The 23,183-nt window shown below is 32.5% G+C and overlaps 1 protein-coding gene and 1 pseudogene across 1 annotated transcript; one reads left to right on the top strand and one right to left on the bottom strand.

Moving 5' to 3' along the window:
• Positions 1-5,470: 5,470 nt before the first annotated feature.
• On the bottom strand, positions 5,471-6,706 carry LOC128174217 (uncharacterized; annotated as a pseudogene).
• An 8,237-nt stretch (positions 6,707-14,943) lies between these two features.
• On the top strand, positions 14,944-22,425 carry LOC128172122 (multiple epidermal growth factor-like domains protein 11). The gene is made up of 9 exons (XM_052837888.1): positions 14,944-16,082; positions 16,651-16,899; positions 17,793-17,927; positions 18,061-18,192; positions 18,881-19,018; positions 19,120-19,251; positions 20,852-20,989; positions 21,878-21,986; positions 22,311-22,425. The coding sequence occupies exons 1-9, from the start codon at positions 15,833-15,835 to the stop codon at positions 22,423-22,425; spliced, it is 1,398 nt and encodes a 465-aa protein (XP_052693848.1). The 5' UTR covers positions 14,944-15,832.
• The last annotated feature ends 758 nt before the right edge of the window (positions 22,426-23,183 follow it).

Here is a 23,183-nt window from a genome sequence, read left to right as displayed (position 1 = left end):
CAGAGGAAAGCCTGGCCGAGAAATAAAAGCAAATTTACATACCTTTTAGCGAATGTTTGATAAAACTAACATCTCCCCCAGTTTTCTTATGTTCTATTTTCAGTAAATCACACCACAATACTTTATTAGAGTTCTTAGATTAGTTATATTTTGAATATGTTTACAATGTTTTTCGATCAAATTCACACGACATTCAACTTTTAGTCATGACGTCATCAATGTGTAAATCTACGTAATACAAACTAATTTCTGGAAAAAAATTGTCTTCAGTATTTTTTATTTGTTTTTGGTCTATGTTTCGTTGCTTAGATAATTGAATTTGTACATAATAGCTAAGATTTGTGATTTCACAGAATTACATGTAACTCAGATTCCATATGCTTCCTTAACACCCCCGCGTAATGAAAAGCGTTCGAGAAAAGGCAGCTTAAATGGTACAAGGATTGTGAACATTTCAGCGTGGTTTACACAAGAGGGTAAAACGACCACGAATTTTGACAGATTTGGCGACAAAGAGTTAAAAAGAGATTGATACAAACAAAAATGCAATTATATATTGAAGGAGATAAAAAATAATAAATCTATGTTTGCCATAAATACAAAATTTTATCATAAGAATATTTTAACATTTAGATCCGCTGGATATTTCCATTTCCCTTCAATGTTAGGTGCCTATTTAAGTTGCATGTTCCGATTTGTCGGCCATTACAGTATCAAATAATTTCCCATGCAAACCAAATGACTGATCTTACACAGTTATAGACGTATTTACATGGAATTGCTCTCCTTTTAACGTTTAAAATATTCAAAGTAATTTTAAAAAATTGGGTATACAAAAAAACCCTAAAAATACATCATGTTAATGTTTAGAAAAGAAAACCGTTTGGTTTCATCTTCCGAATGATTGGTTTTATTCATTCTGCATGTTTAGCATCGATTATAAACAACGTAAACTTAAAAACTATTAATCAACAAATGTACACTGCTTTATTTTTGTTCTTTTAAATAGTCATGCTGTATATTTTATATGATAGATCATATAAAAAGAATAGATGTCAAAGTCGTAATACAAGCATACTAGCTTCGACGTAAGGAGCTAGTCTAAACACGAGGCGAAATATTTTGTAAATAAATTTGTACATTGTACAGCAAACCTTGTTTGTCTCAGAGGGGGTTCTAAAAAATTGGCCGGATAAGGCCACGCCCGGTTTAGAGGACATTGTTGCAAATTAATTAGTATTAAATGCAGTAGGTCGATCGTGCATATTCTTGTAAAATTTTAAATTCTTCTGAAATATATTAGATTTCATCGATTTTATTAACGGTACCAATTTTCATTTTAATTTTTTTCGGAAAACCCGGGCAATAAATCCATTAAGGAATACATACGATGGAAATACTTTTTCAATCAAATCATCTTTACTGATAAATTCAAAAACATTCGATTAGCCTGAAAAGTGCACGCCTAACCAGAAGTTGTTAAACAAACATTAACAAGTCAACGGATGGCTGAAATACCTAATGGCGAGAATTGTTTTGATGCAGGGAACAATGGATAAATATTTATAAGAATGAGAATCTTATATAAAAAAAATTGAGCATTTTGACAGAATAATATGCAACTCTGTACGTGTAACCATGCAACGAGGATAACAAACGATATCGGCAGTCTTACTCCCGCAGTATCCTGAATCAAGGCCTAAAAAAATGGAATGAATTATCTAATTTTGGCAAAAATGCGTATTTTATATAACAAGACTTAACGGTATAAACTGAAATGAGTTGCTAGTTTGGATCTATATTCACATTTGTTTAAATCAATAGCAACGACAGAAAAATTGGTCGATAATTTAATTGAGCATTAACTATCTCGAAGGCCGATCAATCGATTTGTGGCCGGACTACGGGAGATAACTCTTACTAATTATAAGCAGTCAGTTTGGTTTACAGAATAGGCAGGATCCGATTGCACAACATTTTAAACAAAAATGAAAGGAAAATGTCAAAATAATGTCGCCGGATTGGACAGCATTCTGGAATACACATATCCGGATTCAACGAGGTTCAATATGTACATTACCGTATTTTTTTTTTATTGAAATATGACTTAATTTACTTAAACTACTGCAACGTATATTATTGCCCACATACTTAGCCTGTTTAAACCATCGTTTAATAACGTACACTTATTTTATTGAAAATCGGGACTTAGCAGCTTTAACATTAAGATTTACATGAGTAAGACACGTACTTTGTCACGTGCATGATCCTGCACATGAATTATTTTCAATACATGTTTATTCTAAAAAAAAAAAAAAAGGTCACCAATTCCAGTCATAACTGTTATCATTCATAATCACGAGAGTTAAAGAAAATTTCAAATTTTGAATTAATCTCAACTGTTATGTATCCAAGGAATCTATTGATTTTATCCTGTGTTACGTAGTTAGGTGATTAGGTTTTAAGGGGTCAAACGTCCAAAATTTTGATCACCCAGATATAATTTGATATCTGATTTTTCATTTGATATCAAGAAAAGGGGGCTTGTCTATCAAGTTAGAGGACCAAACGGCTCTAAAGTTGTTCATATTGAGCTCTTTACTGAAAGATAATTTGTAAAAGGTCATAAAAGCAGATATGTTATCTTACAGTTATGTATCCAAGCAATGTAATGATTTAATCATGCGTTATGTAATTATATGTTTCAAGAGGTCAAATATCCGAAAAATTAATCAGCCATACATGTATATCAGAAAAGAAAAATGCAGTATGGAAAAAAAGATGCTCAAAATGCTATACTAAACAATATTCAACTTTCAAAATGTCCTTAAACGGCCCTTATAAGGGGATAAGGCATCGGCCCAAAAACTTTCTCTCACACGGTAATGAATTTCTAAACTCTTGTTGAACAAAATGTGTTTAAAGTTAAACGATCTTTCTTTTGATATTAAGAAAAATGGATTGACTCCTCCAATTAAGGATCAAGATGGGCCTAAGTCTTTTATGTTTTGTGATAGGATAAAAGAGCAAAATTAGGTATAATACGTTTATATATCCTAACAATATAATGATTCCTTAATAGGGATTTTAGGGGTCAGAGGTAAAAAAAGTTTAATCTTTTCTATCTCAATTGGAAGAAATGCAAGTATTTTTAAAAAAAGCAACGTAAGAGAACTTATAAAAAGCATTACAGGAAAGCATTAGTATTCAAATCCTTTTCCAGATCATGTTTTTTTTTGTCGAAAATGAAAGCCGATGACGTCATATCACATTCTAAATATCGGACGGAAGACCTCCTCGTTGCTCGCAACGAGATCGTGTCTAGTTTATTATTATTATTCTTCTTGTTTTTCCTTCTGACTTTTTTTTTGCTTTAAATCTCAAAAACTATTCTACCGATTTGCAAGAAATTTTCAGGGATTATGTTAAATACTTGTCCCTTGAAGCTTTTAAACTTTCAGTCATTCAGTCACTTCCGTTTTCTAGTTACGTCATTTTAAAAATTTTCAAAAAGTGATTTTGTCCAGGACTTTTCTCCTAAACGGTTGTTTATAAAGACTTGAAATTTTCTGTGATTGTAAATCTGCGGATTTACTTATGGCATTTTTACAAAAAAAAATTTTTGGTCACTTCCGGTAGAAACCGGAAGTGATTTTAATTTTTCGAAAAATTGATTTTTTTGATCGAATCAAAAACGAATATGTGTTTTGTAGAGCATTTTAAGTTGAACCTAACACTGAAAACCGTTTAAAAATCGGACGATGCATTACAGAGAAATTTGGCTTTAAAAATTGATTTTTCCGGAAATTTTGATTCCGCTTATTTGGTTAAGAAAGTAGTATCAAGTACTTGGTTAAATTAACTTGTACCTAAAAATTAATTGTTAAGTCGTACTGTAACACATTTGGATTTTTTTTTGTTAAGTCGTTCTTGAAATCGGAAAGGTTTTTGTTAAGTCGTACTTAAAATCATTCGGATTTGTTAAGTCGTACCAGGAATAATTCGATTTTTTAAATCTTTTTATTTTAGTTTCTCTTGTTATTGGTTTAAGAGCTCTGCTTCTTACAGGAACTTCCAGCTTTACTTCCGACATGAACGGAAGACCCACTCGTTGCTTTGCAACGAGCTTTGCTCTAGTTCTTTTTATTTTTTTTTCCAACTCAAATATTTCAAAAACGCTTGCATCGATTGTTTTGAAATTTACAGGTGTAATGTGTATCTAAAAGATCTCTATGATATGAAAAAATTATTTGATGACGTCATCAATTTCGTCAGATATTGACGTTTTTCACGTTTTAAAAAGTGATTTTGTCCGGAGCTTTTCTCATTTTTGATTTAAGATAAAGCTATGAGATTTACAGAGAAGGTAGAACTATCGTTTTACTTATGACATAAGGCTGGAGACTCAATTCTGACACTTCCGGTCGAAACCGGAAGCGAAACCAATTTTTTTGAATTTTCATGTTTTTCAATTTTAAAAATTTTACGTACGTATCTTACAGTAATTTTCATGCTGAGTTCAAAACTGAAATCCGTTTTTAAATCGGACGATGCATTTCAGAGATATCGGGGTTTAAAAATTGATTTTTCCGGAAATTTTGATTCCGCGTCCTTGGTTTAAAAAATAGCGTTTTGTTTAAAGTGAAATTAACTCGTACCAAAAATAATTGCTCAGTCGTACTTAACCACATTCGGATTTTTTTTGTTAAGTCGTTCTTGATATCAGAAAGGTTTTTGTTAAGTCGTACTTAAAATGATTCGGATATTGTTAAGTCGTACCAGGAATAATTCGATTGTTTTCATCTTTTTATTTTAGTTACTCTTGTTATTGGTTTAGAAGCTCTGCTTCTTACAGGAACTTCCAGCTTTACATCCGACATTAACGGAAGACCCACTCGTTGCTTTGCAACGAGCTTTGCTCTAGTTTTTTACCAATTATTTGACCCCCAGGACTAACAGAGAATTTTTGAAACTTTTTTTACAAAACAACATGATACCCCAAATCAAACTCCAAGAGTTCAGTTTGCTGGTTTATAAGATGTAAGAGCAGTTTGAGAAAGTAAAACGTGACAGACGGACGGACGGACGGACGGACGGACGGAACAGGGTAACAACAATATACCCGAACTTTCTTTAGAAAGTGCGGGTATAATCAAGAGTAATTTACAATGGTTTTTATTGTACCATTAACTATATCCTATTATTCCTATTAAACAATATATTTTTTATCATTAAACAATGAATGTTCAACAAGAAATCTACGATTTGTAACATATAAATATATACATGTATATCTGTACACATATGCACAAAAAAATTGATATATCGGTTTAATGTTTTTGCTGTGTAGTTTGTTTTCTTTTTTTTTTGACCTACAATAAAGAAACACTTACTCCTTTAGGACATTTATCGTGCAAACAGAGACCTCTTCAAAACTCTATAAATAGCATCTGCATGCCACTTCTATGTACTAACACGGCTGAAGGCCACATGCTGTGTAACGTTCTAAGTCTTCTTTGCAGTCTTTTGACCCCGGTGTTTTGTCCTTGACCTTTGTAAACGACCTCACTTCCGTTTTATAACGCGCCCACACTTCACGGAACTTTCCAACACTGTCATCCAGTCACTGTATACACATTGGGCTTCTAAAAATAAAGATATTACAGAAAACTTTATTCTTATGCACCGTGTAATTATTCTATAATTACCAATACAGTCATGTATTCAGAAGTAAATGTTGTTTATGAGTATTGTTAAACGTAGTTGGACAGTTAAAGCATTTATATGTATAAAAATAAAGTTTTAGCTTTATAAACCAGATAAAAGTATATGTGTATTGAGTTAAGTTTGAATTATGAGTATTTTTGTAGCTTTTAAATCGAATTCATTTCTCATTGCATGGTTCAAATACTATGTAGAACAAAGAGAGGTGGTAGATTGTCACCAATAAGCCTTGACAGTTTGGTGAGATTTTTTTAATCAGGGACTTATGAATATCAATAATCAGGTTCATACAAGTTTACCCTTTTATATAAAGCTTAATAATTTGTGTATATCAACAAGCAACAAGAAGTCGTGTGGTATTTAAGGGGTGGCTAAACTCTCTGTTTACAACCGGCTGATATCTAAATCCTAGTTTATTTTTTTTCTTCTCAAAGAATTGTTGGTAAAGAAATAACGTACTTTGTTTGTTCAAATCACAGATTCCACATGTTTTTTGCGCAGTTCTTGGTCGCCCATGACACATACGGGCCTTTGCATGCCCCGGTGCCATACTCCTTGCAGTCCATAATGACGTCATCACAAGGTTTTTCTGACAAGAGATCAGTTTGGTTTATTTTTTCTTAAGACATAGAAAGATTGTACAACTTACGAGGCCACTAGTATATCAAAATGTTACATCAACATTTGTATGCCATTATCATAATGTGAACCATGATGAAACTCTCTCTCTCTCTCTCTCTCTCTCTCTCTCTCTCTCTCTCTCAGCGCATTACATGTATGCTCATTTATTATTACTTGTAAATTACTTCCTTAGTCCAATCTCTCACTCTCTCTCTCTCTCTCTCTCTCTCTCTCTCTCTCTCTCTCTCTCGCTCTCTCTCTCTCTCATACAAAGATAAATAACATATTTACTACAGAATCCACAATATGCAGCACAGTTTAGATACGCCCATTGCCGGTTTGTTTTTGATGGGTGTGGTTTTCAGTGTTTTGTTTAAGAAGTAAACATTTTGCTACCTATATGCAAAGGAAAACTTACTTATTTGAACTTTTGTTTAACGCTAGCATGGTAAACAGGTACATTATTTGAATTTTTTAAAGTATTCCTTCTAATATTTTTCCTCTATCTTTTGTTCTTTTTTGTGGTTTTTTGTTTTGTTTTTTTGTGTGTTTATTTCTGGTGGGGAGTAGTTTCGTGTCTTTTGTTTAGGAAAATTTAATAAACAATTTGCTACATACATGTATGCAAAGTAAAACTTACTGATTTGAACTTTTCTTTAACGCTAACATGGTAAACCGGTATATTATCATTTTTTAATTTTTACAACTTGTTTTTCATACAGCGAATTACAGAAAACCGGAGAATTTTAAATAGACCAAACTCAATACCCTATTGAGCAATCCAACAAGCTATTGAAATTCTACCTGTATTCTGTAATTCGCTGCACACTTTTCAGGGTTTTTATTTTTGGGAAATGTGATTTATAGGCAATTTTAAATTACAGAAATAAAGCAACTTTCATCAGAAATTGATCACTCCATGAACTTTAATGAAACATCTGATGCTCACTAATAAAAGTTAGATTCTACAAGAGTTTGCTTGTAAATTATGATCCTGAGAAATGTAAAGTAGGTATCAGTTCACGATATTCGTTAGAGAGTGAAAATGCCATTAATTTGTTTTCCACTTGAGGAAAAAAAAACCCTGTAACATAGATAATAATATTAAGTGCATTTAAAAAGGTGAAATTTTGTAAGAGACCTTATAATAACCCATTGCGTTTGGCCCTTTGGCCAAAAAAGGAAAAGAGAAAACCAAAATTTCCAACTCAAAAATAGGCGGCATGCAATCATATCCAGATTTGATTTAAATATATATAGTATATAGCGTCCCTTATCAGGCATAGATCATTGACACTGATACTTATTTATAAGTTTGTATAAACATGCTTCCAAAGGTTGCCAAGGATCGTCTCTGGTAAACAGATTTTACAAATACTTACTTACATATACTTACATATAGTTATATACATGTACATTTCAGGTTATGCAGGCACGTTGCTTCGATGATAAAGGTTTGTTTCTATGTGCGTGTTTTTTTTTGTTTTTGTTTTTTTTTTTGGGGGGGGGGGGGTGTGGAAACCCCGATTTACGAATCTCATATTCGTAATCAAATGAGGCACGTTATGAGCGGTGTCATTTACCATGTAACTTGTAATATTTTTTTTCATCACTGGCTGTTTGCTGGACTTAACCCACCCCCCCCCCCCCCCCCTCCCCCCCCCCCACACACACACACAACCCCACTTGCACATTATGTTAATAAAAATATAGTAATTTTAAGAGTTGTACTACAGCTAATATCACCTATCCTTTTTTTTAATTATACTGTGAAAGTCGGTTGTAAGGTTGTAATTTAAGTTATTATGACGACGTTGATGATTATGTATAGTTATTCAAATAACATAAGTGCTATAAACTATATAGGTGTACATAATATGTTGCACATTATGTCAATGGACGATACTATTAGGATGATACTATATATATCTATACAGGCATGTGGCATCGTTCTGGAAATTGAGGGAAGGGGCAGACTCATCCAAAAAGTCTTGACAAGCACAAAAAAAATAAAATAAGTGTGTGTGTGTGTGGGGGGGGGGGGGGGGGGGGGTTTGTGGTACGTACTCTTACTTCAATTTCAATTTCCTTTACTTTAACTGTTAATTTCTTTTCTTTCACTTCAATGGTTGTACGTGCTCCTTAAACACGTAAGAGGGGCAACTTCATGTTCATTCCCTTTTTTATGTAGACTTAAGGGACAATTTTGCTACGTGTTTGACTTGTGACGTGTTTAACAATGTGAATAATTAAATATATCATGCATTAATGCATGATGTTGACAGACAGGGGGTACTGCTTTGTAACTAGAGAGAGGAGAGAGAGAGAGAGAGAGAGAGAGAGAGAGAGAGAGAGAGAGAGAGAGAGAGAGAGAGAGAGAGAGACAGAGACAGAGAGAGAGAGAGAGAGAGAGAGAGAGAGAGAGAGAGAAGAGAGAGAAAGAGAGAGACAGAGAGAGAGAGAGAGAGAGAGAGAGAGAGAGAGAGAGAGAGAGAGAGAGAGAAAGAGAGAGACAGAGAGACAGAGAGAGAGAGGAGAGAGGAGAGTAGAGAGACAGCAGAGACAGAGAGAGAGAGAGAGAGAGAGGAGAGAGAGAGAGAGACACAGAGAGACAGAGAGAAAGAGAGAGACAGAGAGACAGAGAGAAGAGAGAGATGAGAGAGAGAAAGAAAGAGAGAGACAGAGAGATAGAAGAACAGAGAGAGAGAGAGATAGAAGAACAGAGAGGGAAAGAAAAAGAGAGGTAGAAAAAGAGAAAAAATAGAGAGAGAGATAGAAAGAGAGAGAGAGAGACAGATAGTGACAGAGAGAGAGAAGAACAGAGAGAGAAAGAAAAAGAGAGAGAGATACGTGTATATATCTCAAGGACTACTACACTTGATCTCCACGTGGATGTATTTGCGACATTGTCTTTGTATATGTCAACGACTTTCACTCAGTTCCGAATTCTTTTAGGTTCTCTGCTCTGATCAATAACCTCACTATTCCCAGGAAATTCAAACATACCCCACTGATATAAACATACATGTAGATATATATTATAAAAGTATTAGTCAGGGCTGTATTTATAACTACAGTTGTACGTTGTACATGTATGAAGATTAGAAATAATTTCAAATTAAGTATGTATGTAATTATAAATACAGTCATGAAAATTGATAGAAGAGAGTGTTACACGACTCTCTCTCTCTCTCCTCCTCGTTCACTCTCTCTCTCTCTCTCTCTCTCTTGTGGGTAAATTGGGGAGGGGGCTGTATTTAACACTTTAGCCTTTACTTCATGAACATCAAATATTCGAACTTTCTCAACAGCCCCCACCACCCTATTGTCACTAGAGTTAAGTCAATGTGAGTATGTAAGACAAACAAGCTGAAAGGCCGCATTGTCAACCATAAAGTAATGAATGCACTGCTCTCATATACACGATGTAATACAGTGGCGTCGGAAGGATATTCAATGTGAGTGACGGGGGGGGGGGGGGGTAGACTTATCGGAAATCACGAACTAACAAAAAGATTATACATGGTTATAATGTGTCTCACTTTGCAAAATAAAGTGTGTGTGGGGGGGGGGGGGGGGGGAGGACTCATCCCAAGCCGCCCTCCTCGCCTGTGGTTAATCCGATGCCTACATTGTATGTAATACTAGTGAACCACTTCAAGTACTGTTATTTTTCTACAAACAGTCGTGTGTGAGAAAGTGCACTGAATATTTATATGTCAATATATAACATATCAGGTATATGATTTACATTATGATTGTACATAGATAACTATAATAAATGAATTATAAACGTACATAAGTATCCGATTTGACCCCCCCCCCCCCCCCCCCCTTGCATATTACGCAGAATTCATCGCTCACACGATGTATTTGATGTATGTAAGAAAAACAAGGCATAATTGTTACGATGTTAAGAAATCGACAGCCTCATATATACGATGTAAAAAAATACCACTTAGAGTTCTGTAATCTGTTTACAAAGAGTCCTATGTTAGGGAGTCAGTTCCTGTTTTATTGGAAATTATAATCATGTAGAGAAACAAACACAAAAAATTCGAGAGTTTTTCTGCGCCAATTTTTATTTATACTTATATTTATACTATATCTATTTTTTATTTATTTCTCTCTCTCCCTTTCTCCCTCTCCCTCTCTCTTTCTCTGCGCGGATTTAGAAATTTTTCCTGGGTATGGTGGGGAAGGGTGTAAAGTACATGTATACTTATTTAATAAATTTTCCAGGGGGAGAGGGGTGAACCCTCTACCCCCTCTCTAGATCCAAGCATGCATGCGTTCTTTTTCTCTATCTCTTTCTCTCTCTTTCACTCTCTCTCTCTCTCTCATTCTAGATCTGCACATGAATAACCAGTTTACGGCTCATCTCTTTTTCTCGGAATAAATTAGGTTGACCGCTCTCATTTTATCTGTTTTGTCGCATGTCTTAAACTTCCGGTTTGACGTGTCGACTCCACGCAGAAAAATTATATATATTTGTTCACATTATAAACACTATTCGTGTTGGTTTTAAATTAAAACGTATTTGATTATTAAGCAAGAAGCAACAAGGATGGCTGAATAAAAACTTATACGATATATATGTTTTTTGAGAAAAATTCCTTTCAGAATAAAACCAAGTATTACAAATTTCTTATCGGGCATTTAATATATATAGTACGAACCTTCATTACAATAGGCTCCCTTGAATCACAGGTGCTTGAGGACAGGATCGACCCCCCCCCTTCCAACCCCCTCCCCCTGCCCCAATATATAGACCTCCGGGACTTTATTTTTCTCTTTTTATTAAATTATCCTTTCATGACATATTTCTAATCTAATTTATTCATCTATGCCCAAAATTACATAAAACAAACATTTTAAAAATAAATCAGACTCTCTGTATATATAAAACAAGAAGGTTGCTAACTTCGTCTGCCAGCCGAGAGGCACTGCCGATGAATATTTGTTGAAATGTACTATCAAACTACATCGTCCAGTAAAAACGGTGCCCTCATGTCGTAGGCCGATAATTCCCTTTACTGAATATATGCATGCCATGCCCGTGTAAATACATTTATTTAATAAATAGGGCAATTGTCACCGACAAGTTGCAAGTTTTGAACCTATTCATCTAGAACCAACGGAAGTGAGGTTTTATCGGAAGGAAGACAACTCCATGAGATTTATGAAATTGCATGACAAACTCGAAAAAAGTACAATTCATAAGAAGTATGAATTCTTATCAAGCCGCGAAAACTTTTTTATCGTCTTGGGAACTGGAAAATCTAAGGAAGGCACTTATACTGAGTGTATTACAATGAAAGACATAAAAGAGAAAATAAAAAAAATATGTTACGAGTTATCTTCCTTGCGATAAACCCTTACTTCCGTTGGTTCTAGATGGACGAAGTTAGCAACCTTCTTGTATTATATAAGAAGAGGGTCTGATTTTTAAAAAAAATATTTGTTTTAGGTAATTTGGGGCAATGAATGTATAAATTAGATTAGAAATATGTCATAAACGGATAATTTAATTAAAAAAAAATAATAAAGTCCCGGGAGGGGGGGTTCGATCCTGTCCTTAAGCACCTGTGCCTTGAAATCCATCAGAACACCCTTTTGAGCAGATTCCGTTGGCATTATTACATTCACTACCACGTAAACACTGGCCACATTTTCTACTACAGTGAGTTCCGAAATACCCAGGTTTGCATTCTACGTCATAAATAGTAACATCACTTTTTGTCATATTTGTAATGCACTGCAATTATCAGTTTTCAGGTACAAGTTCTTAAAACTTCAATTTACTTTCTTTGCATGTGTTTCCTGTACAGCCTGGTTTATATACACCGTCACACACCCCTGTAAACCTAAGGGATGCAGCAGCTTCTTAAAAAAAATGCCGCTTGAATTGTGATGTAACACTGTCTGAGATCAGTGTAAAATATATCGATAGTGATAATAAACCAAAAACCATTTTGTCAGATATTGTACGGCCCTAGGTGCGTAAGCGCCGATGAATGTACAATGCATGACAAAATAACAGCTTGTGGCTTAAAACTTACTTAACATTTTCTCTTTTTATTTCAAACGAACAGTTTTAACGATCGTCTGATTCATTTCAGTTACATGTAGCAGTAACCAATAAGTTTTCAGTTAGATGCAGACCGAAATAAAAAAAAATAACTATTAAGTATATGAATATCAAAGGTGAAACCATTTTTCATTACGAATAGGCATATTTTGATAAACCAACGAATTTGTTTACATTCGGTCCTTTAAGTCTACTCTGCGTCATTAATTATGCTTGAGCAAAGAATAAAGGGGTTTGAAAAGCCCACGTTGTCTTTTTATTCAAAGAACGGTAAAGGATGGTGTAATTTTGCAGGATGAAATTGTTATGCTAGTTTCACAATACAGAATTTATATTCATACACTTTCGTTGTTTTAACGTTCACGTTCACATTAGGTTGCTGCATTAACATGTCCCTTCGTTGAAGTTTTTATTTAAGATCTAATATGAAAATGACATTTCCTCTAAATCCAAATGAAAAATATAATCGTCGACTTGTACCAATATATAAAATATATGTCAAGGACAGCATCACGTGAATAAAAACATGACCTAGTTTGATTTTTATCAAGTACGTCGTTCTAACCCGAAACGTAAGTATTCATTTCCTTCAATTTGTCCTCTCAACATTGCAATTAAAATGCATACATTCAATGTCTCACTAATGTTTTGATTGATGATTGATGATTTTTCTTACAGATAAACAATCAACAGAGTTGGTGTTTAATGGTCTTAAATAACACATTACCAAATTTAATAGGAAAACAATTACCATTCCATGTTTTTTTCTGTGTAAAAATATTATTCACATATGAGATGTTACTTAAACGAGGCATGCGTTATTCACATTCTTTCTTATCGAACATGTTGTCCCAAGACAGAGTGTACATGTAAGGTCTATCGGACTACAATACTATTACACTATTATTTAATTAATAGTTTTACAGATCATTTCTGTCAACAATATGTAGTTAAACAAAATGTTTTTATAGTTACATAATTAGATAACTTTTCGCGTGATTTAAAGAGAATTGAGTTAAACAGAATGTTTTACTATTAATTAGAAACCCTTCTCTTGTCATGCGATTGAAAAAGATAGTTTCCTTTAAGATTAGTCCTATTTTTAGTGTATTATCAGGTGAAAAGTTTTCAAATACAACGTGACCTGCGTTTTTTTATATTTTTCTGAAAAAGACAAAAATGTATGGTCCAAATTTCTGTATCACAAACATTGTTTTTAATTATCCAGAAGGAGAATGTGAATGAAGATGAGATTAAGATAGACTTGATGAAGAAATACTAAACAATAAACCAGAGAAAGGTTGAGGCAAAGCATTTAAACATCTATGGAAACGCACTTCTTCACTAGATATAGATTGTTTATATAATTTGATATCGGTATTCATAAAAGTTTATAAAATTTTACAAAAAAGCTACCAGCCCTACTTTAAGATATTAACAATAAATTACATTTAATAAAACTCGATTTTTTCCAAAAATCTTCTTCTAAAAAAAACCCAAAAGTTACAAAAAACCCTGTAACTTGTTGGAAGCTTCTTAAGGTAGTGTATATTTAGGTCTGTTCAAATAATGACCTCCTAACATTCCGTTCATGTCCTATCATATTTTTTTGCATTCTAGTATAGTTCCACACTTGAAATATGATTACGTTCACATTATACCGACTTCCCTGTGAATATACTCAAACATATCACAACAACCTCAAATTAAAACCTCGTGTTAAAATGATTATCTCTTAATTGTTTCCTGATTTCACTAATTGGAAAGCAACATTTATATATCACTTAATGTAGCCATTCACAAATATGAACGGATTGTTATTAATTATATATTTTTTAGACGCTTACCATGCCTATGGTTTGTAATTTTTTTAAATTTACTATCTTTATTTAAGTGTTACCTTGTAAAAGTTATGAGTTCTAAACATATAATAAGATTTTTTTTAAAAAAATAGACTTAAATCGATTGTTTTTTAAGTTTTATCATGGTTAATTACAGAGGAAAATCAATTGCATTACAAAAATATGTTCATTACAACTTTGTAAATACTGTGTATCTTTACTTTTATATTATGTTTGTATGTAAAGTAAGGAATACATATACAATTTTGATTGTTTTATAATATATTCTTTATTGTTTGATAATAATAAAATAGATGGCATGTTCTTTTAGAAGACGGAAATATCAGCGTACAAAACATTGTACATTTTCCAAGTAAAATTTGTAACTACATATATACCTTGGAAAACAAATTCTTAAATGTCCTTGACAATTGTTGTGGTGTTCAAGATGTGTTATTTTTATTGTAAAACAACATGGAAGAATATGTAGTCAAAAAAATAATATAGGGAAAATCAATGGTGAATGAAAACTCAAATTGTATAGATATGTATTTGTATAAAAAATTGAAATGTTTATTGAAATTTTACCATAGTTTACATTTATAATAACTCGGAACAGAGTTGATTGAAACTTATGTGTGTTATGTTATCGAGGACCTAATATCCTGCCGACCTATAAATATACGCTGAATTTTAAGTGGAATAACACCACGGGAAAATATATACGATCAATTTTAACTCTCAATGTATTGTTGATAAAAATACACGTAGTTTAAGTATAACTCTTCAAATTTTATTTGTTTACGACTATGCAAAACATATCTTAAAACAATTATACAATATTTAGTATTGATACTGTTTAAATTTCGCAAACAAAAAATAACGTGTGGGAAGAAATAATTCGATTGAAAATGGCTTGTTTGATATATAATATTTTAAACACTATTGTAACTATTTTATTTAAGTATTGTCTGATAGGCATCATTATTTTCCAACCTGCAGTTGATTTTACCTCAAGAATTGTTTGTATCTCTTTAGCGACACTAGTTCCTGCCTTTTCTATGATAAATGTGATTTATCCTTTAAAGAGTGATACTTTTCAGAATTGTTTTGATCTATTTCTGATCTATCTCGTAAAGACACCCTCATTGCATCTTGCTATTGAAAGACAGTAACCTGCAATTGTGTCTTGGTTTATCTGGCCTACCTTCTTTGCCGAAAAGAGAACTCTTATAAAAATACAAAAATACAACGATCCGTTATATGAGTAAATGTTGAAGAGAGCTATTTTTGTACATTACAATTTTATTAGGTCATTATTAGGGATGTTTATTACTTAAAACTGTTTCCCTATTTATTAATTTGATTTAATTTGTTAGAAGTTAGCGAACCATTAACAAATTTTGATTGTCTTGTAGTGATATTGAAATTGTTATGCAAAAAGAGCGAAAGTTTTACAGACTATGATTTATTTATATTTTTTAGTTGAATCTCGATACATGTTTTTCCTAGTGCACAACTTTGCATAATTTTGAATATAGGTTACAGTTATATCATGTGTATATTCACAGTGAACATTGCCCTCAACAAACCGGCGTATCTGCAGTACCAGTATAGACGGGGTGACAAAATACATGACGCCAGTAATGCTGTCGATGGGCGGAAATCAGACCTGAGATTAGGTGGTGGTCAATGTGCGTCATCAGAGCCTCAACAAACGGCAACGTGGTGGGTCAACCTGTCCAGCATACAAAGCATTCATCACATCACAGTGTTTTATGTGACTGGCAATAATAAATCATGGGGTATGGTTATCTATTTTTTGGCCCCTGATACCAAATAATAATACCAAAATTGGTTAGAGTAAACAACAGAGAGACGACTAATGCGTCAAACAGCCTGATATGTTTTCACGATTTTGTGAAGTATGAATATTTAACAGTTTCAACTAATTTGATACTTTTGTTATGGGTTTTTTTAATTTTTCGATACAAGGCTGTCCTTAGAAGTTATCTTTATTTAAAAACTTATAAAACGGGTGAAAGAACTGTTTAAAGTTTACCAAATTGTTGTTAACAAATTGTTTTTCGACGATCAACATGTTTGAAATAAATATTGTGAAGATATATTAGAAGATATTATCACGTATACTGTACACAATTGGTCAAAGAGACAAAAGATAACAAAATATATACGACATGATCTGTTATTAAGAGCATGCCCTTTTCCCTTATGTTCGTTTGGTAGCTCTTATTTATGAGCAGTTTCCGAGCCGCTTTGCTACCTTCATGTTCCTCCCCATATGTATGATTTTGTATAACAAGGACCTTGTAGTTTACTCATATATAATTAAATAAATGACCTCTTTCACAGGTACTTTTTACACGCCATCATTTCTGGGATTCGCAGTGTATGTATCAAATACAACGAATAAATCTGAAGGAGTGTTGTGTTTTAAGGACACCAATTTCACAACAAGAACCATACCCGCTGTCATCACCACCAACTGCACTGTGCATGGACAATATGTCATTTATTACAATGAAAGACTACCAGAAGTAGCATATCCTGAGGACTATTCTAAAAATGCAGAAGCCGATTTATGTGAAGTGGAGGTATACGGTAGGTGTCTTCTTAGAATGTTGCCAATATTACATATCAAAATCATTTGCCGACCATCTTCGCCCATTTTTAGAAAAACGTTTTTCGAATAAAAGGATTGATGAGTTTGAGTAATGCATGTTAGTACAAAATCAAATTTTAAGTGAAATATTGTCTTAAATACTCATAGTAATGGCTTAAAGAACATTATAAATCATTAACCTTCATTCATTCAAGACAAAATAATAAAGACAATATAAAAAATAATAATAATAAAATAAGTATTTTTTTCTACGTAATCAAAATTAAATTACTTTAGAGTTGTTCATTTGACTAATGCTGAATTAGCCCGCGATCATTGAAAATTATGTAACTAGTATTTTTTTCATAATAAAGACCTAAAATTTGGGCACTGTCATCATTAATGTTCAAGCATTTTATGATAAGATTTTAACGGTTAAAAGTGACAAAACTAATCCGCGAGAAAACACTTCTAAACAATTAAACTCTTATGAGAATATTGTAAAGCCTAACCTGCATGTATATTATCGATCCACAGAATTGAAAAGCATTTTTATATGAATCTTTAAAAAAATAGCAAATATAGAACGATTACAAAAGTATATTTGATGAAGTTCCTACACTATTTAAAGTACTCAAATATATGAAAATAGTATTTTCATTTTATCCTTTAAAAAAATCCGTTCCACACCTAAAACATGAAGATATCAACAGATATATTGGTATTAGTTTGTTACATTGATAGTAGGTGTTTTTGAACTTGAAAGAACGTCATTTAAGGTACGCTTATAACCTTAATTTAACATTATATAACACAAAAACTTTGTTTCCCCCCTACAAAAATGATATACAGATCAACAGATTAATTAACAGTGACACTTTTGTTATCAAAGGGTGTCTCGTTATCGGATATTATGGATCTAACTGTTCAATTTCCTGTCCAGACGTTAACTGTCAGTACTGTCACATAGAGACGGGCACTTGTCGGGGCTGTAAGCCTGGGTACCGAGGTCAGCGATGTGAATCAGGTATTATTAGATTAAATACAGATATAATAAAGAAATAGGTATACATTTGTTATTCTCTCTCTCTCTCTCTCTCTCTCTCTCTCTCTCTATATATATATATATATATGTATTAAATATATTTTCTTTTGTTCAGCCTGCCAACATGGATTCTTTGGACAAGACTGCACTGACACATGTAACGACAGATGCAACGGTTGTAACAATATCAATGGTTTGTGTGAGTCTGGATGTCTAGCAGGCTGGATAGGAAATAATTGCCGTAAAGGTATTAATAATGCGGTTCAATTATTGACCATATTTATGCAGTTTATACTGTGATATTCATTTGATCTATATCAAATAAAGCATTTTACACTAGGCAAGCATTTAAACGAACGTGCAAAAAAATTAATAAATAAAAAATAAAAAAGTTGAAACAATATCAATAACACATTTCATGTTTAAAACGCGTTGTACAGGCTGGGTGGTGTATATTTTTGAAGACGTTAATCTATAATAATTTAATAAAACACTAATGCTGAATTAAGAGAATGATGAGCATATGAATAAGGTTTGAAATTTTGTAGGATGAACCATCTTATCGTGCTATAGGTTCATCGCTTAGAACAAAAGTCATTAGGAAAATGCCTGAATAGTATCGAATTGAGCAAAATTGTATTGTATCTGAAATGAATAAAAATAGATGGTGCACGAAAGGTACAATAATTTAAACACGCATACGGTCAAATATCTTAGAGTATTTTGAACCACACGTTGATGCCCATGCTTAACACTGATACGTAACTCTGAACTTTCTGGAAAGAAATACATACCTTTAAATATGATAATTTTGCTAATCGGAAATTTTATTTTCATCTGGCAAAATTTATGGTCAACATTCATTTTGATTCAATGCATATATTTCAAATTTTGAATAGTTTTAAAAAAGAATTTTATATATATCCTTTTCCTAGCGTGTGACAAAGGATTCTACGGTCATGGCTGTAAGGAAGCTTGTGGACATTGCCGAGATGTCCGAGAATGTTCTCACATTAATGGAACGTGTATTACAGGATGTGATGCTGGTTATCACGAGGAATTGTGTAAAACAAGTTAGTAGTAAAAAAACTTGACTATACCTTAAAGAATTGATTTAGGGATACATAAATAGAAATAATAAACTTATAAATATATCCTATTTTGATTTCATCAGTTTGTCCATATGGATATTTCGGACAAGACTGTACCGAAAGATGTAAAGACACCTGTACAGGTTGTAATCATGTACACGGTTTGTGTGATTCTGGATGTCAACCTGGCTGGACTGGACACAATTGTACTCAAAGTATGATTTTACATACCATAGTTATACATGTATATTTGCAGTTTGGTTACACGTATAATAAATACCATTTAAATTCATTTAATATCACTAGGTAATCATCAAGATCTTGAAAATTTGTTTATACTGCATTGTTTTTTTTCTCTATACTCAATATAAAAATGTGTTATTCGATAAATTTATGATTTAAATTAATCAGATACACAATATCAAGGAGCTTTTTTGGCGTGTTGCAAAATTTTCGAAAATGCAGATAATGTGTAACTTTTTTGCATTGACGATAGCAAGTTTTTGGCGATTTAAAAAAATTAAAATAGCAAACACTTCGGAATGTTGATTTTGCGTATGAAAACGTGATCGCCAAAAAGTGAAAATTATATCACTCTAAACATTACCTGATTTACGGTAAGTATTTATCACTTAATTGTAGCTGTACAGCAGATGCATTTTTTATTAAATACACTTTTAATGTATTGAATGTCATCAAAAAAAGATGATGCTTTTTGGACAGTCGTTATAATACATCGAAAACAACAAAAAGAAAAAGATGTAGAACAAAATCCCGCGATAAATGATAACTGGCAGCAAGCTGATCTAGTCTCGCTGCCATTAATTCTAACTATATTACACATGAAATAGTTTGTCCTTATAAAAAACACATCAATTTGTGCAGGTTTGAGATTTTTTTTCAGAAGTTAGGACTTACCTTAAATGACATTGATAAACTCTACTTTGTGCTATATCGTGTTTTGAGCTCTTTATATAAATGTGGTAATTTAAAGCTTTCTCTCTATCCTGCTTAAGCTATAAAACCTCACAAAAAGTATCCCATTTTCATTTAAAGCTGCTTGGTCCGATTTTTTTGTAATTACAGTATCAAATTTTTTGTTCATACAAATCATTTATCTTAGAAAGTTATGGACTTTCTCCTATTTACTACAGCAGAATCAATCTCCTTTCAAAGTTAGAAATTTTCAAAGTAAATAAAAATAATTTCTCTTTGGGCAAACGAAAAAACAAACCAAAATGCGTCACGGGAATGTTTAGAAAAGGAAACCGCTTGGTTTCGTCCCCCGAATGATTGGGGTTATTCAACCCGCATGCTATGCATCGATTGTAAAGAAAACAGACTTTGGAAATATTAGCGAACAAAACGTACACATGTTTTTTTGTAATTTGTCTGATCATTTCGACCTTTATTTAAAGCGATGTCAAATTCGTAATACAACCATACCCGTCTCGTCGTCAGGGGTGAAATTTAACATGAGGCGAAATAACGCGGTACCTTTTAATGTCGTTAGTTTTGTTAGCACATTTTGTACGTATTTTTCTTCATTGAAAGTTGGCATAATTGACGGGTAAAACTACTGCAATGTCTATTATTATACATATACTACATGTAAGCATAGCCATCGTTTAAAAGCGTGCATAAAATTTGATATAAAATCGGACCAAGCAGCTTTAAACAAGCAAAACTGTTTGATTATATGGATGGTTCTCAAAACAAAGTTTAAATACTAAACTCTAGGTTCAGTTTATGTTATGTAGTTATTTGATAAATATTGCTGGCATAAATATAAATATGTATATTTTCATTAATTAGCATGTGCCACAGGATCATATGGCGTCGACTGCAACGAAACATGTGGACACTGCCGTGACGTAAACCAGTGTCTCCATTCAGATGGAGTATGTTTAAACGGATGTAAAGAAGGTTATACAGGGTCAATGTGTAAAATACGTAAGTATTTTCATAAATTACACGGCATAAATAAAATGCTAGTTGAGAGCATCAAAGAATATTTTGTATGGTATAAGGATAGGTTTGAATAAACTAGTAAAATAACTATATTGGTTAAAATTTAGAGAAGTATTGTAAATTTTTGATTTGTTTAACATTTAATGCAAATCAATTTAATATATTTAAAAGAAATTCTTTCTTTTATGAAACACATCATATTTTGTTATACTTTCATGTCAAATACTGAAATCTGATTGGTTAAGACGCAGTTAATAATATTTACTATTACCCTCAGCGTTAGCAACGCACTTGGCAACGGGTAACATTAAAAAATGTTACATGCGCGAAAATTATGCGCATACGGTTCGCTGTAGAATTCACGTTATTCCTATATAAAAGCAGTAAAATTTTCTTAAAAATTTTAAAAAAGACATTCAGTATAACAAAATAAATAGTGCCTGTTTGGGAGGATAACAGTTGAAATTGACACCCCTCGAAAACCATTGTCAACCTCCGCTTCGCGTCGGTTGACAATGGTTTTCTCAGGATGTCAATTTCAACTGTTACCCTCCCAAACAGGCACTATTTATATAATACCCCACGCAACGAATTGTTAGAGGTATTATGTTTATAACTCGTCCGTCAGTCAGTCAATCAGTCAGTCAGTCTGTCAATCCTGTTTTTTTGTAATTTCAAAATCTTATTACACTTTGTAGGTGTCTTAAAAGAAATTCCGATTCGACAATGTGTACAATAATTTTGTTTGAAACTTGTTACAATGCAACGGCATCGTAAAACCTGACGTAACATGTCTAAAAATATAGAAGATGAAACCAAAGATGAAACGATTTTCTATATATACAGTTATGATTTTTTTCTAAAATTTAGCCTATGCCACTAGTTCCCAATCGCTTCAGCAAAATCTAATAAATGGGGAAAGTGTCGCAACTGCTGTAATTCTACTTGTTGCTATAGTTGTACTTATTCTCTACAGGAGGTAAGCAGCACATATTATGATTTTATTAAAGCTATTTGTGACTCATCTTTATCGACGAAATTACATCCCTTAATGTTTTATTCAGAATTTCATTCATATTTTATAGAAGCAAATCCATAAAATAACGCCCCCATTAATATTTAAAAATAACTGACAACCGACGTTAAATAATATATACCATTCCACAGTTTATCATTTTTATATGATGTTCAATTTTTGAATGTACAATTCAGGTAAGTGGAAACTGCATTTATGTGCCCTTTACTACAGCACTATTTTTTATAAGCATACATACCTATGATAATAATATAAACTTACATTAAGATCTCGGAGTAAGAATTTAGAAATTCGACATATACAAGAAAATATGGTGGATCAGTCAAATCATCACAGTAAGTATTGCGTTTTACATTTATTTCCATGGAACGATGCAATCTAACATATATTTTGGTTGATTTTGATCAATCTGTAAATATTAATTTCAGTCATAATATTCTATTTTTAGCAGAATTATAGACAATGCCACACGATTCAAATCTTATTTAGGAAATTTAACTACAGAAGAGGCTAGTCTATCGCAAAAGTAGTTGAAAGTAATGGATGTGAGCAAGTCAAGCTGGCGAGGTTTCATGTTTCTTCTTTTTCATCGGCCATAAACCACATTTTTTTTTTTGTTTTTTATTATCAACATTATTCACAAGAGTAAACAAATATACAAAAACTTCAAAAATTTCAATTATAAGCGTACAGACATCTTGTATAATTCCTTAATTTTTCATATTAATGCTACAAATAATGTACAAGTTTTCATTGAGAAGACATTTAAAAGTATCTAACTATTTGTCTTAAAACATGTATATTAATGCATGTTTATATATATAAATATTTGTACATAGAAATAATGTTTTTAATTTTGGTATATAATATATAATATGTAATATGTACATGTATTTAGAGATACATGTACGTCGATAATATATAGATATGCATAACTATGACTCACAATACTTGCGTCTAATATACATGTGCACACATACAAAAAAATTGTGTACACAAATATGAAAAAACTGGTACATAGTAAGCTATCATAGTAAAAGGTAGAAATATATTAAGTAAATGTATATGTAATACCCTGGCTAACCCGTAGGACAAACACATCTACATACAGTCCATCACATGGTCCCCGGGTGTAGCAAA

This window comes from Crassostrea angulata, chromosome 2 (assembly GCF_025612915.1).
Source record: "Crassostrea angulata isolate pt1a10 chromosome 2, ASM2561291v2, whole genome shotgun sequence".
Taxonomy (NCBI): Eukaryota; Metazoa; Mollusca; class Bivalvia; order Ostreida; family Ostreidae; genus Magallana; species Magallana angulata.
Note: the sequence above shows the minus strand (reverse complement) of the source record. Positions and strands in the feature narration are given on the sequence as shown.

Bases quoted from the DNA above. Each gene is read 5' to 3' on its own strand.
- LOC128172122 (XM_052837888.1), top strand. From the start codon at position 15,833: ATGTGTATATTCACAGTGAACATTGCCCTCAACAAACCGGCGTATCTG. The intron at 19,019-19,119 runs GTTAGTAGTAAA...TGATTTCATCAG, and splicing joins CGAGGAATTGTGTAAAACAA to TTTGTCCATATGGATATTTC. The intron at 19,252-20,851 runs GTATGATTTTAC...TTCATTAATTAG, and splicing joins TGGACACAATTGTACTCAAA to CATGTGCCACAGGATCATAT.